At 39.2% G+C, this 14,710-nt stretch overlaps 1 protein-coding gene across 1 annotated transcript; it reads right to left on the reverse strand.

The window, feature by feature from the left end:
- Positions 1–1,598: 1,598 nt before the first annotated feature.
- LOC117257223 (atlastin-3) lies at positions 1,599–13,832 on the reverse strand. Its single transcript, XM_033627228.2, has 14 exons — positions 13,702–13,832; positions 11,555–11,777; positions 9,764–9,898; positions 8,243–8,347; positions 8,106–8,156; positions 7,116–7,172; positions 6,935–7,027; positions 6,710–6,848; positions 6,494–6,621; positions 4,788–4,844; positions 4,636–4,707; positions 4,320–4,511; positions 3,834–4,073; positions 1,599–1,803 (listed from the first exon to the last, which is right to left on the reverse strand). The coding sequence occupies exons 2-14, from the start codon at positions 11,756–11,758 to the stop codon at positions 1,741–1,743; spliced, it is 1,536 nt and encodes a 511-aa protein (XP_033483119.2). The 5' UTR covers positions 11,759–11,777; positions 13,702–13,832; the 3' UTR covers positions 1,599–1,740.
- Between the last annotated feature and the right edge of the window lie 878 nt (positions 13,833–14,710).

The raw sequence follows: 14,710 nt of genomic DNA on the forward strand, positions 1-14,710 counted from the left end.
CTAGATGGCGCTCAGCTTGTGGTGCTCAAAGCGCCAAAAAAATAAATTTGGAAAAACTCAACAGCAATGTCTCTTTTCAGAAATCATGATGCGGATACTCAAGATAATCCACAGACCTTGTTGTGAGCAGTTTCATGTAGGAACTGTTTTCTTTCTACCGAACTACACCCACCAATCATATTACGGTGCAGAAGGAAGAGTGCATCTATTCATTTATGAGAGGCTTGTGCTCATGACAGCTCAAGATCTAAACATTGATGGTGTCCTCCTCAGCTGGGCTGTAACGTTAGCTAGCCCAGTGATGCTAGGTGAGCTAGTAGTAGATGCACACACTTCTGCGCTGTGATGTGGTTGGTGGGTGTAGTTTGGTGGAAAGGAAATAGTTCCTACATGAAACTGCCCACAACAAGGTCTGTGGATTATCTTGAGTATCCGCATCATGATTTCTGAAATGTGAAATTACTGCTGAGTTTTTCAAAGTAATTTTTGGCGCTTTGAGCACCACAAGCCGAGTGCCATCTAGTTGCATTATATTAGGAGAGAAGGCAGACATCTCTACAGCTGATATCTCCAACACTGCGACTCACACTAAAACAATCTAGACTGATAAAGAGCACTACAGGTAAGAGGAAAATATGTGTTCATGATTTCAGGTGTATGTCCCTTGTAAGATTTTTTGACGACCACAAATGATAACATAATCTGTCCCTGTGTACTGCAGACTTAAAACAGCCAATAGGTTTCATTTCTATAAGGTTTTACTGCTTATTGCTTGTGCTTTCTGTATGTGTAAACATCCTGCTTGTTATTTGTCCCATGTAAGTGTAACACTCGCAGGCCGAAGTATAATTCAAACATTTAAAGCTAACTCTTTGGCTGACTGGTCGCTATTTCTATTATGTAGCGCGTTCAACACCTTTGAGTATTCCAATAATGTCATCTTATCTTTGGAGCTGGAAAATGTTGCAGAATATAGGTTCCTATATATTATTACACTAGAAGAGTCTCGTATATATAGTATCAAAATCTACAAAGTGTAACACATTTCCATCAAGGAATAAATGGCAAAGCACTTGAAACAAATGAGATTCGACTAAGCTCCCATTACATGCTGCTTCCAAAACTCTACTGTGCTATAAAGAAAGTGCCTATCCTCTTGTCTTTTCAAAGCAGTGACAGTTTCACCCTTCTAAAAATGCTGGTTTATATAAAATATAAAGCAAATCTACAAACAGAATGGAATGTTTTTAAGGCCACAAAGTAAAAAAATATCGCCACAAAGAAATATGTATAAAGTAGAAGCTTTAAAGCCAGCACTTTTTAAAGGTAATAAGATATACTGCAGAAGCTTTGTCTGGAAATCACCCTGACTCCCCCTGTTCAAACAATATACAACCAACTAAGTGTTTTATAAGTTTAAAGGTAAACATCGACTCGTCTATTAATACCAATTGTAAACTTTTAAATGATGGCAGTGCCAATTTAAGACAGGAAGTGTCAATACGAGGGATCTGGATGCTTTAACCCCCTGCCTCAGTCACCTCTGAACAAGCCTGGACTTTAACAGGCCAAGTAATGTGCATAATAAAGATGCTGGTGAATTGGCATCATGTTTGTACTGCCAATGTGGTTTAGCTGCATGTTTGTTTGTGGGTGGCATGATAAGGCTTTAGTTCTGAATGTGTGCTTGTGTTGTGCGCTGGTAGCATTGCATCAAGATTACAAAGGCTCAGAGGTCCTCTAACTGGATTTCTTCTGGTCACCGGCGCCTGTGCCTCTCGACTTGTTCAACACCACCGTGGCCTGAAAACAGAGGAGAAAAAAAAGGGAATATAATTAATTCGACGGCATGCTGTGTGAAGTGTTTCTTGCAACACTCGCCAACTTCTGTTTTTTGAGTTTTCTTTTTCTGCTGCTGTGGTTAATTCACTGAAACCTCTCAGCTTCACCGCCATATGTTTAGCCCTGTCAGGAAGTGCACCAGGTCAAACCACTTCTGGTTTCATGTGAGTAAGAGGCATGATATTCAACTTTGAACTGCCTCTGAGGGGTTTTAGACTCTCACCATTTTGAGTTTGGATGCTGGATCCAGCTTATACTTTTAAAATGGTGTCTGTTATCTAATTAAAAGTCTACATATGAATTTTTAAATATACCATGCAATATTTTCCTCAACAATAATATATAGACTCATACAGAGATACTTCCTCTCAGTCATTACTTAGAACCCACTAGAAGTGAGTGGCAGTGAAACTCTGCCCTGTGCCTGTGTTCTTATTTCCTGTGTTCAGGATATTCATAGGCATGCACCCCTTCAGTGCTCAGGCGAGGGCGGGGCTTTATAAGACAGTAGAGACCAGGTGCCAGACCATAAGCAGCAGTCATCCAAGAGACACAGCACTGAGAGTAAATCTAGGGCTGGCTTTTACTTTTGATGGCAAGTGTGGTTATGAACAGTCACCCACAGTCTTGCGTAGTATACCTTTAATGGCTAAATGAAAGGGGTTGCAATAGTTCAAGTCACAGTGAAACATATTTCCGCGTGCAACAGAACATCTGGGTGGAGTTCAGCTCTTGAAGGATTTAATCAAATATTAACATGTAGGGCTGTTTATGTATTCGCACAAAACTGTCACTGTATGTGAGATCAAGGTCTGATCAAGGTCGGAAAGTGTTCTTTGAGTGTTTGTTCAGTGTAATACACAAGCGTATAAAATGTTCCTTATTTTTTTAATGTAAATAGTTTATCAAAAATTGTCAGTGGGCAAAATGCTCTCAGTCCCCAGCGAGAGGATTTTGTCTGTCTTTGACACTACTCTATTCAAATTAAATGAAAACCAACGTGTCTGTATGAATCTATTTTTTCACCACTGTATTGACCTCGAACTGAACCATGACTCTTAAACCAAGGTATGAACCTAACTGTGACATTTGGTTTGGGCAAAAACATGACTCGATGTGGAGCTTGAGAGGATTTTGGCCTCGACACTCACTCACCCACTTTGTTTAATCAAGAGGACAACGGTTAAATGAATAATCAGACATCAGCCACATTCTGTGTTTAACAGGTTTACCAGCTATAATATCTAAACATACACCTCCTAATTTGATACTGCCCTGCTGGCAAAGTGTGGTTTTATAAGACAGGCGGGGTTAGTTGGTCGCCACAGATCCCATTTCACTGGTGAAACTTCACTAGGCTCAAGATGAGTCATCAAAAGTTATATTTACATTTTTCCAGGAAGAGAAAAGAGAAGGACTTTGTTATAAAACTGTGCCCCTATGAACCCACAGACAGCCTTATTAGCATGTTTTAGTTTTTTTGCCTTCACTTTTTAAATACACATTTACTGTGTATGATTCAGTCTCACTGCTCATATTAACCCTGTTTAAAAAAGCAAACAAGTGACGACAAACCCACTGTACGCAGCACCAAAAGCAGACAAAGTTAACTAATAGAAACATGAACATTGTCAATCATCTAGCAGGCTTACTCCTGCTGATATGTGCCTAGTACACTCTTACAAAAGTGCTCGTTAGATGGTCTAACAGTGTCTGAAACCCTTTTGTCGTTTTTGTCCCAAGGTACAGACCTCTCTCAACGAGCTCTAAAATGGGACTTCTCTTTACATACTATTTTTTATGTTGTTTTTGTGACCAGTTTGTTGGCAGGTGAGGCAAAATATAGATCACTACTATATTTCTTTAAGTCTCAATTTTCTGAACGCCATGTCTGTCCTTTATCAATTGCTCCCTCTAGTGACTTTTATGGGTACATACATTTAAAAAACAAAGACTATAACATGGTCAGACATCAGCCCTGTTATTCTTACCTGTTCCAGGACGACGCCTGCGGCCTGGTCGATGGCTCCCCCTACATTCCGGTACCGACCGGAGTAGCGGATGAAGGCCCACGTCAGCATGGACATCATGACCACACCCAGAGTACAGTCACACACCAGGGCGAAGGTAGACAGGCCGACGAAGAGCAGTATACCTGACAGCACGTAGAGGAGGCACACCAGGACAAACAGCACTGCAGGTGTCCGGAAGGCGCTGAAGAGGTTTTTTGACTTTTTAAAGCAAAGAGACAAAACAGATGATTAAGACACTTCCCAAATCACATCACCGCCATTAACAGAAATGCATGCAATTATAATATACTTTACTGAGAATAATTTCAAGGTGGACAACAACTTAAATGTTTCACAAACGCCACACAATAGAAGAATAAATGAGGTACTTCAGTGTAAGATTCAGATGATTACTTCGATGTTAAACCGTTGTAAAGCTTACGTCATGTTTGTGAAATAGTCTACCTCATTGTGCTTGCTGAGTGACTTCCACATTTCCTCCAGCTCACTCTCCAGCTGTGCTTGGTAACGGTCACAAAACTCTTGTCCACCCATCTTCTTGGTAGAGGAGAAATTGTGGAGAGACTCTTTAAAGAAGAATTGATGCTTTTCCTCCAGAGTGTCAGGAGCCACGTAGGGCAGGTCTCCCCCACACACCTTAGAGAGGAAAGACAGAACGTTTGTAGTCAGGATCACATTATGGTGTTACCATGTCCCATAACACCAACAATGATAGACAAACAGAGCAAAGAGGAATTATTTAATGCATCCTGTGACCAACCTTCTCCATGTTCTTGTTATACAGATCTTTGGCTGCTGCCACGGCTGCCAGGTTGTTTGCCTCTGCTGTAGCCTGGTGAGACAAACAAAGCTCTTAGTTAACAGGAATAATTCACGGCTTGTTAAAATGTATGTAAAAATGTATCTCCATACCATGAGCATAGTCTTTGGCTGTGGTAAGTCTTCTCCCTGGTAAATCTTGATGTAAGCCTGGTGAGACAAAAATTATAACATTAGATATAGAGCTGCCACAGACTAAGACTTTTCCTAGTCGACCAATAGTCGTCAATCAGGGCCATTAGTCGACTAGTCGCCCACTTGTTTATGATATTAATTTAATAATTAAATGATATATTTTGGGCGGGGCAACACAACAGTTTGAGTTGAAGGTGTGAGAAAGAATAGTATCAGTAACATTGTTAACACTGTGCTACATTACAGAGAAATACAAAACCATACTAATGAACCTTCATTAATATAGGCCTATATTTTATCTACAAGTGCACGTCACACACTGAGCGAGCCGCCTGTTAATGACACTGTCGGCAAAGCAGTAATGATTGTGCTAAGTGGCTAATGGGCATATAGCTACTAACATGTTTCAGATGATACGTCATGTTTGTAGTCGACCAATGAAGATGAGTTTACGTATCACCTTGGGTTCGTCCTTCACCTTCTCAACTTGATCCCACACTTTGGATTTCCTGCCCGACATGTTATTAACTAGCCTGTGGAATAACCGCAGGTACCAGTCCTGGAGATTAGAGACCGTACACATGCCGTCTTTAACCACCTGGAAAATGTGAGTTTGGGAGCTGGGTGCAATGCTTGTGCCTTTTTGTGCCAGCTTTCAAGGGTGCGGCGACAGGTTGCGTCTGAAGTTGCTAAACAACCATAACAAGCATCATATAGCCTATTTATCTGAAATCCTGAGTGCAGAGTAGTGTTGCACGGTATACCGGTACTAAAATAGTACCGCGGTACTAGAGTATTCCAAACGGTACTATACTGCATTCGGAAAATACCGGTACTTGGAAACTGATTCAATTCATTAATTTAGTTAATTTATTTTACTCATTTATGCACACAAACGCCTTTCTTGTTCCTATTGGAGCACAGATTGCTCAAGTGGTGTGTATGACAACACCTGTATCAACATTCGCAGCTGGCGCACGTGAAAAAAGACAAGAGAAAGTCTGCCTCGCAAAGGGAGACAAACCGTGACGTCCGTACCGAGGTACTTACCGAACCATGATTTTTTTGGTACCGTTACACCCCTACTATTTATAAAGGTTCTAAAGGTTTGTAGCCAAAAGGACTTTTCCTTAGGAAAAGTACTGAAAAGTATCGAAAAGTATCGAAATTCATATTGGTATGGGTACCGAAACAAAGATTTTGGTATCGTGACAACACTAGTGCAGAGCTGACCTTCTTCCAGGTGCTGTTTATAAGCGTGTAGGTCTATCGTCTGTGGGACAGATGTAAAGCTCTGGGTAGCCCTGCACTAACATGATCAATTTTTCCGTATTTATCACAGACTGCGTATTTACAGAAGAAGGGAAAGATATCTGTCGGCTGTGATTGGTTTGTAATGTGACCCCTGTCTGACTGCTGAGCGTGGCCTCTTCCTGTGTCTGTCCTTTCAAATTAAATTCCAATATGGTCCCGTCATATAGGTTTTGATTTATTTTGACAAGGCACAGCTCCTTTATTTTTATTTTTTTTCTGCGACTAAGCGCCCAATGAAATCTTGCCAACTAATGACCTTTCTGGTCGACTAACATTTGGTCGGGAGCCCTAATTAGACATGAATAACTGTTTTGGATTGAGTAGGAAAACTCAGATAGAGGAGACGTTACCTTGAAGAATTCGAGCAGGCCCATGCAAGTGACTTTGTTTCCATTGATTTCTTTCTCAGCCAGTCGATCGGGATGCAGCAGTTTGGGGATCAGGCTCTTCAGCTGCTCTTTGAACTCCGGGGTAACAGCTGACAAAATAAATACACCAAAAATCAGATTCTGCTAAATATCAACCTTAGACACAGCAGAATAACATGGAAAAATGAGGGCTCTTACCACTAAGCTGTCCCTCAAAAACAGGGCTGGTGGCGACCTTCAACCCAGGGTGAGGTAACAAGAAGCAGGAAATGTTGGTGAAGCATGAATGGATGTGTTCCCTCACTGTCTGCAGCTCCTCATGTTGGGTCTCGCTGACCTTTAAGCATCAATAATAAGGTGAAATCCCAAACTCTGTATTTAAAATCAGCCAAGTGTATTTATTAAACAAGACAGAAACCGTACCTGTAACCGTTTATCCAGGAATTCCTCGCCTCCTTTAAAGCCGTACTTGTATTCATAGGGAAAGCTCCAGTCCCTGATGAGGAACATCAGAGACTATGGCGAGAAAATGAAAGGTGAACCCCAACAGACAGAGCAGCAACATCTGTAAAAAAAATGCATCATATCCTGTGGTTTAACTCACCTGAAAGGGCTTCAGAAAGATCTCATCCATGGCAAGACGACCATACTCTGTGAACAGCTGTGAGGAGGAGGCGGCCATTAAGCAAAGTTAACACTGGGATGCAAAAATTTGGAGAGCAATGTTCAAAGGTAAGTTAGGTATTTTTCAACCCGGACCCTATTTTCCTATATTTTTGTGTTTGAGTGACTAATGGAAGAGTCGACCTTTCTGTTAAAGAGTGAGATGACAGCCCCAAAATCACTACTGCCAAACCCACCAGACTCCATTTAAATAAACAGTAATTTTATCATCATAGAACACACTTCATCCAAAGTCAACAGAAACAACATTAAACTCACAAAAGCCTTCTTAGGTCGTCTTTCCACCGTTCCTCCAATCACCAACTCTGGTGTGGTTGAAATAAACCCGTAATTTACCCAGTTAGATGTGAATATATGCTGCCTCTATACACACTTAAATGACTGTTTATTTAGATGGAGTCTGGTGGGTTTGGCAACTGTGATTTCAGGGCTGTTTCTGGTGAAACAAAAAGGATCTTCCTCTTTAACCAAAAGGTCTTTCTCTGTAGGGTTCTTTCCAAAATGTTGTCAGACACCTACATCAACAATACGAGCCTATTATTAGCAAAACAAAGAAGCACTTTTCGTGGACGCACACTGATGGTGCGACATGCCCCTGGTGGTTACATTGCAGCCTGTTTTGCCACAGCCGGCTGCAGCAGTCTCGCTCAATACTGGACCAATTTCAAAAACTGTTATTCCCATTAGTCGCTTTGGAACATGTGGGAACATTTGAGAAAACAGGGTCCACATACCAAATTTACCTTTTAATAAGTAAAGTCACTGAAACACCCTTCTGTTAGAAGCAGGAGAGCTTATTCTAAAGATGTTATTAATTCAGTTTTGTCAAAGGTGGAAATTTTCAGAGCTGTTGTTGCATTAAATCACCATCAGGTTAACTCTAACTATTCTAATACTGATGTATACAGACCTGTAGCTGCTGCAGATCGTCCTCTTGTATGTTCTGTGACAGATTGTAGATCTAGAAAAGAAAAACTATGTCAGTGTACATTACAAGAATGAATATCATTTAAAGAAAATCAGTGATAATCAGAGGAGATCAGTCACCTGTACTGAGCTGGTCATGGTGCTGAGGGCAAAGATGGTGGCGCAGTCCTTCACCGTGGACTCGTTGTCAAAGGCTCCCTGAGTGTCCATCAACACTACTGCCACCTACAGGAGACAAAACGTAGCACATGACATGAACATGAACAAGAATACTTACATTTCTTCTAAACATGTACACTCCGAAAAGCTGTTAAACAGAATAAATCCTTCACTTAACTTACAAATAAAAATAAAAGCAATATAAAATTCTATTTTACATGAAATTATCTGCATTAATGTAAGATGTTGAGTAAATTACAGGACAAATCATTACTCTAAAAATCATTATTCATTCTCTCTAATGTGCATCTGTAGTATGAGCTCTTTGCAGGCCTCTAACAAATTATTTCATTGTTATTCTAGTAATACGTATAACATTCTAATTATTTTTTTCACATTTATTCATTCATTCATTTTTTTGGTAAATGAAACGCGCGTTTCAATTTCCTTTCTTTGCACCACTGTCTTTACTGTGCAATACTGTGCAAAAATTGGTGCAATAATTCAACTGCCGTAATACTCTGTGCAATTATTTAACTGTGCATTAGTGTTCAGTATACTAATTTATTCTTACCAACATCTCTTGAATGTATATATTTATTCAACATATAATGCACATAACTGTACATGTTTCTTGTTTTTATTCTATTGATGTAGTGACCACTATAACATAATATACATATTTTATATTTCTGAATGTAACACTAGTTTATACAGTATAATGTGGCGCAGTGCGCATATTTGTATAGTTTTACACCATTACAGACTAAGCACAGTGAACATACTTTTATTCTCAATATCTTAAGTACTAGTGTTGAACATTGTAGCATAATGCACATTTTTATTTCTTGTATCACTTTATATTCATATACTCTTATTCCTACTTCTTATAATTCTCTCTTCTTTACATCGAGGGGACTGTAACGAATCACAATTTCTCCTCAGGGATCAATTAAGTATTTCTGATTCTGATTGCGAGAACTGAAGGTGACGTCTTCAGATTGCTTGTTTTATTCAAAAAACAATACAGAAACAAAAAATATTGATATGAAATAGAGGAAAAAATCCAAATAATTTAATTCAGGAAGGTAGAATCAAAAAATGTTTGCCTGATTAATGTTTTAAATACTAATTCAATAATCAGAACAGTTGTTGACTAATTTTCTGTACATCAACGATCCAATTAATATTTTTCCGCGCTACAAACATGCAGGTCTGACTAACAAATGAGAGGATGGAGTTACAAAGATAAAAGGAGAAAGGCCAATTGAGTGGAAAATATGGAGTTAATTTTAAGAAGCCAACACCAAATAATGACTCAAGTAAAATAAAAACCTTTCCTAAAAATTATTTGACATTATCATCTAAGTTCTAAATACTGTGGTCCTTAGTTTCACTGTAGTTTTTCAGTAACATGTAATCATCTGGTAACACACAAACATACATACGAAACATAGATAAACAAATAAATGGTGCACGCACCTCTGTTCCATCGCTCTTTGTGACGGGGAAAACCTCACTCCACAGCTGGATGCCTGTTGTCTCTGGTTCTGAACCTCCTCTCCAAGAAAATCCAGTGAGCGGCTCATCATCATTACCCAGCCAGTTTTCATCGCCCTGCAGAAATACAAATCACACTTTTCAGATCAGTCCAGGGGCAGGCTGGGGCTTCTCTGTGAAACTCTGTGCATTAAAACCTTCTGGCTCAATCAAAAATTTTAAACATGCCTTGTCATGTAGCTCCAATAATCCTGAGGAATATAGCAGCAGCTGCAGACACTCTATCCTCAAGTGTTAACAGACACTCCAGCTGTTCTACCTAATTTACAACACAGAAAATGGAGTGTAGTCCTCACTCATGTCATAATTATCTCCCCAGTTAGCTTTTCTTTTGACTGCACTGGTTAAACGACACAAACGTTAAATGGTACCCAACGTTTGGCCTGATGGTGGCACTGCAGCAAAGCTAATGAAGTTGGCAAAATCAGTGGGATTTATCAACAACTGCAATGTCAAGCATCAGATATGTTTCCAAGATGTGCACAAAAAAATAAAATAAAATGAGGGCATTCACATAGACTCCACGCCTTAATTAAGGTTATGACTAAATTCTCAAATATTCATGTAAAGTGAACGAGTTAGTTCACATGTTACAGCAGGGATGGGCCTTATTGTGTCAGTCAAAGACAGACTATAAGTAATTTTTCAAGTTATCACACCTCCAACGCAACAGGAGGAACAAGTCTGTATCATCAGCACTCATACGTTGAAGGAAAGCTTTGTTATTTCTTAAACTGAATCCTATGTTCTCATGTTTTTGTGTTTAAGTGACAAACAGAGACAATTTTTCAAGTTGGTCAAATATTGAGAGTGTGTGCTGCAATGTAATCAGAGCGGCACGTGATTTTTTTGCCACTTACAGGCTCAGATTATTATTTTAAATGTCTGACAACATCACAGAAAAGACCCACCAGAAAAATTAAACATTTTTCCTCACTTTTTGCTGATTTGTTTCTTACTGTGACCAAGTGTCGCTCAAGGACTAATCTCATTCTAAAATCTTGGGTGACTTTTGACGCCGGAAACGTTTGTGAGAGTTGGAGATAAGAGTGCTAGATGAGTGTTTTGTGTTGGCGTACAGAAAGCGTGCATAAATCGAATCTGATCTGATGCTTCACACTAAAATAAGGGCGCTGTTGTCTAGTTTGTGCCAGAGTGCAGAGTGACTATTTCCAAACACACTCGTAGTGTTATCTAAAAAATGTTCAATGTCATGGCTGAATATTGAGCTGATTTCAACAATGTGTACAAGTCTGGGAGATTTCAGAGCAAGACTTCTCTTTGAACGTGACTTGTTAACATGCTCTAACAATCAGACTGGATCAGCAAAAGGTAACGGAAAAACATTTAATTTCTCTGTAGGGTCTTTTACATAATGTTGACGGACACTTATAACAATAACTTAAGTCTGTGATTGCCAAAACAAACACTTTAAGTGGACATACACTGACGAAGCACATTTGCCCACATGGATTACGCTGCAGCCTGTTTCACCACTGCGGCTGTCTGGACCAGCTTCAAAAATAGTTGCTTCCATTAGTCACGCGGACACAACAACATGGGAAAAAGTGCTCCAGCCTCAAAAATACAAGTTTACTTTTAACAACACTTCAGCATCAGGTTGACCTCTATGTACAGTAAGAAAACTCAAGGAGTAAAATATGATGTCTGGAGGAGTGACATGCTGAAAGATCATGTCACAGTGTGACTCACCCTTCTGTACATGTAGCGGAGCATGAAATCAAGCAGGAAGCTCTTGCCCTTCCTGAAGGCTCCGGCCACCGACAGCACCACCACATGTTTGTCTCGGACCTTGGGATCCAGCAGAACCCGAGTCAGAGCCTCGGTGTCCAAAGTGAAGGAGTGTTCCTCCTTACACACTGTGACGATCTGAACTGGGCCTGGTTCGCTCCCCATTCTTAAGAGGCACTGGTCCCTGGGAACAGACAAAAACAGCAGCTTGATATTAGTACTGGAACAATTTAAGGGCCACAACTAAATTATTATTGTTCATTTATAGGCCCATTATTTGATAAATTGTGTGGTGTATAACCCTACTGGTCAAGGGTGACAGCTCACAGTTGCCACCCCAAACAAACATTTTAAAGTAACATAAAGCATAGAAAAGAAGCAAATCTGAGAAAGTGAGAGTACTGTGAATCTTGGATATTTTTCTTGACAAATAAATCTAACAATTAATCAATTATAAAAAATAGTTGCCAATTAATTTTCTGCCCATTTACTGATTCATTCCGCACTAGTGTTTTCAATATACTGGAAATTTCAACTTCAATCAAGCTTTTATTAAAACATAAAAATAACAAAGCTAGTTTTCTTCTCTTGGTTTGTGGCAGAAAACAGCAGAATGACTGTAGTAAACATTAACAGCAAGAGAGAGTGAGAAAGCACAGCTGGTGCAGGTGTTGGGATACTGCAGAAAATCAGTACTGAAACCGTTTTAGATATTCAGAATTTGACAACACTGTTTAGCACTAAATTATTTCTTTAAAAATCACTTTTAGTCTGCAACATAGGGTTATTAAATTTAACTGTAGAGCATCATTTAATAGTTTTAGTTGTTAATATTTAACAAACACAATCATCAAACATTTGCTGGTTCCAGTTTCATAAATGTGTAGAGGAACTTGATTTCCTGTATTTTAAGTTATTATAAAAACTATTATAATAAGTTCCTCTTTTTTATTTTATTTTTTTTTTAATTTGTTGTTGTGTGTGTGTGTGTTGGCTAATTCTAAAGCATTGTTAAAGCTCTAATTAACTTGTAATGGACATTTCATAATAGAGTTATTGTCTGCCCATGATCAAAACAGAAATCATTTAAAGTAAATTGGTTAAAATGAAATAATCAGTAGATAATCAATCATCACAGCAGACATTAGTTGTAGGCCCACAGGGCAAATTGTTTAAAGGTCACTCTGCTGAGGCATGCAACTGACTGTCTTTCCAGCGTCACTAAGACGTGAGATTTGGATGGTAATCCCACCCAAAGCTGTTTACTCGTGTCTGCCATTTCGCCTGTGCCTACTGAAAAAAAAAATCAGCCATGAACTGATCCTTCATCAGACACAATATTTAGCTGTGTGCAGCAGACTGTGGGTGCGCTCTTATGGGTGTCATGCTGCTTTGCCTCCAGCTTGTGGATTCACCATGCTCTCCAACACACTGATCATTTCATCTGCCTCAAAGGACTCAATTGTTGTCGCTCTCCCATGATGACTAAGACAGGGAGGTGCTTTCATAACAGTTTATCTGTGATTATAATGCCTAAAGCTCGCTGTCTCCTTTGACTAAAAAAAAAAAAAATCTACACCTCAAACGAGGTGTGGCAGTCAGCAGCAGCATGCCAGGCATTTCTCTGCTCTGGATGTGTTGCAATGTAGAGAAATTCTGCAGCTAGGAGACCAAACTGTATTTTGCAACCTGTCTGCGCTTTGTCATAAACCTCAAACTAAGCTGTGCAGTACTTTCTCTGTAATTTACCCTGCTTAATCTTAGCAACTGCCACTTAGCGTTGACAGCGATGTTGGCTACGCTGGCAGAGGACTTGTACCAGTGTGGCTAAACTACACAAATCTGTAACGTTAATCTGGATGTAACCGAAAGGCTCAGCAGCTAGCTAACGAGCAAAAACACACAACTATTGACGGGCTATTTTACTATTTAACGGTTGTAGCTAACGTCTGACTGTACTCAACAACAACAATACAAAAAAGCAAACCGTTTTTAGCCAATGAAGGAAACGAGTGTTTCAAAACGACCGTTGCAGCAACATTTTACGACGTAAAGCCTAAATTAGCAAATCTGAGAGCTTTAGCTTCTGTTTGAAGGTGTCATGTTACCTTTGGTGTCTTCAAACGGCTTCAACAAAGTCTCACAAGAGGCGAGAAACGACTGAAGCGTGACTTTTTTCTACACTGGCATGAAAACAACTATGAGAACTTTTTTCCACCACGAAACCACTTCCGCCTTCAACGAGCGCAAAGTCTCATGGGAAATGTAGCTTCGATGTGGTTTCCTGCATTTACTTTACTGTGTCTTCGAACTACGCTACCCAACGTGCCACGTAGGCGTTAGATTGTGTCAACCCTGCCTCATAGCTACGGGAAATGTAGTTTTTTAAATGTAAAGTCACGAATACGGAACTACCTGACAGGTAAAGTAAAACAGAACTTGTCAAGAAGTGTTTTGCATAAATACAAATCAGAGCTGACATATTTCCGTGGATAAAAATACACTGTAGCTAAGCAACATGTTTTTGTCTGAGAATATACCATGTAAATATTTATCTGACTGTCACGCCCTCTAATGGTTTTATTCGTATTAACAACAACACTTCATAGATGATTTAAATACCCAAACCTAACCTATAACATTTTTTATGGGCTGGATAAAAATATGCAATGGACTTAAAAATGATTTGAACAAATTATTTGTAAGATGTGGAAAGAAACATTGCAAAAAAATATTTTTAAAAAAAAATATGGTAACAAACTGCCAGACAATTTTACTTCACAAGAACGGCATGACAAGATTTTATTTGTTAGATTATAAAATCTAAAGCTTTGGACAATACATACAATTTACAAACATTAATTCAGTGTACCCTGAAATGTAAAGTGGTTTAAATGGCAGTGAAATAATTTTGCATTTTAACTCCCAATTGAAAACAACTCAGCATAGATTACAGGATCATATCTATGTTTTCAAATTCACAGAAAACTAATAAGAGACATTGAGGAACATAACATCATGTACAGAATGTCAACTCCAGCAAACATGATTTGAAGAGTGACAATGGGTGTAGAATTAATTAGGAATCAAAGTGGAAGTACTTATATTATTGTAATC

The sequence above is a fragment of the Epinephelus lanceolatus genome, chromosome 7 (genome assembly GCF_041903045.1).
Source record: "Epinephelus lanceolatus isolate andai-2023 chromosome 7, ASM4190304v1, whole genome shotgun sequence".
Classification (NCBI taxonomy): Eukaryota; Metazoa; Chordata; class Actinopteri; order Perciformes; family Serranidae; genus Epinephelus; species Epinephelus lanceolatus.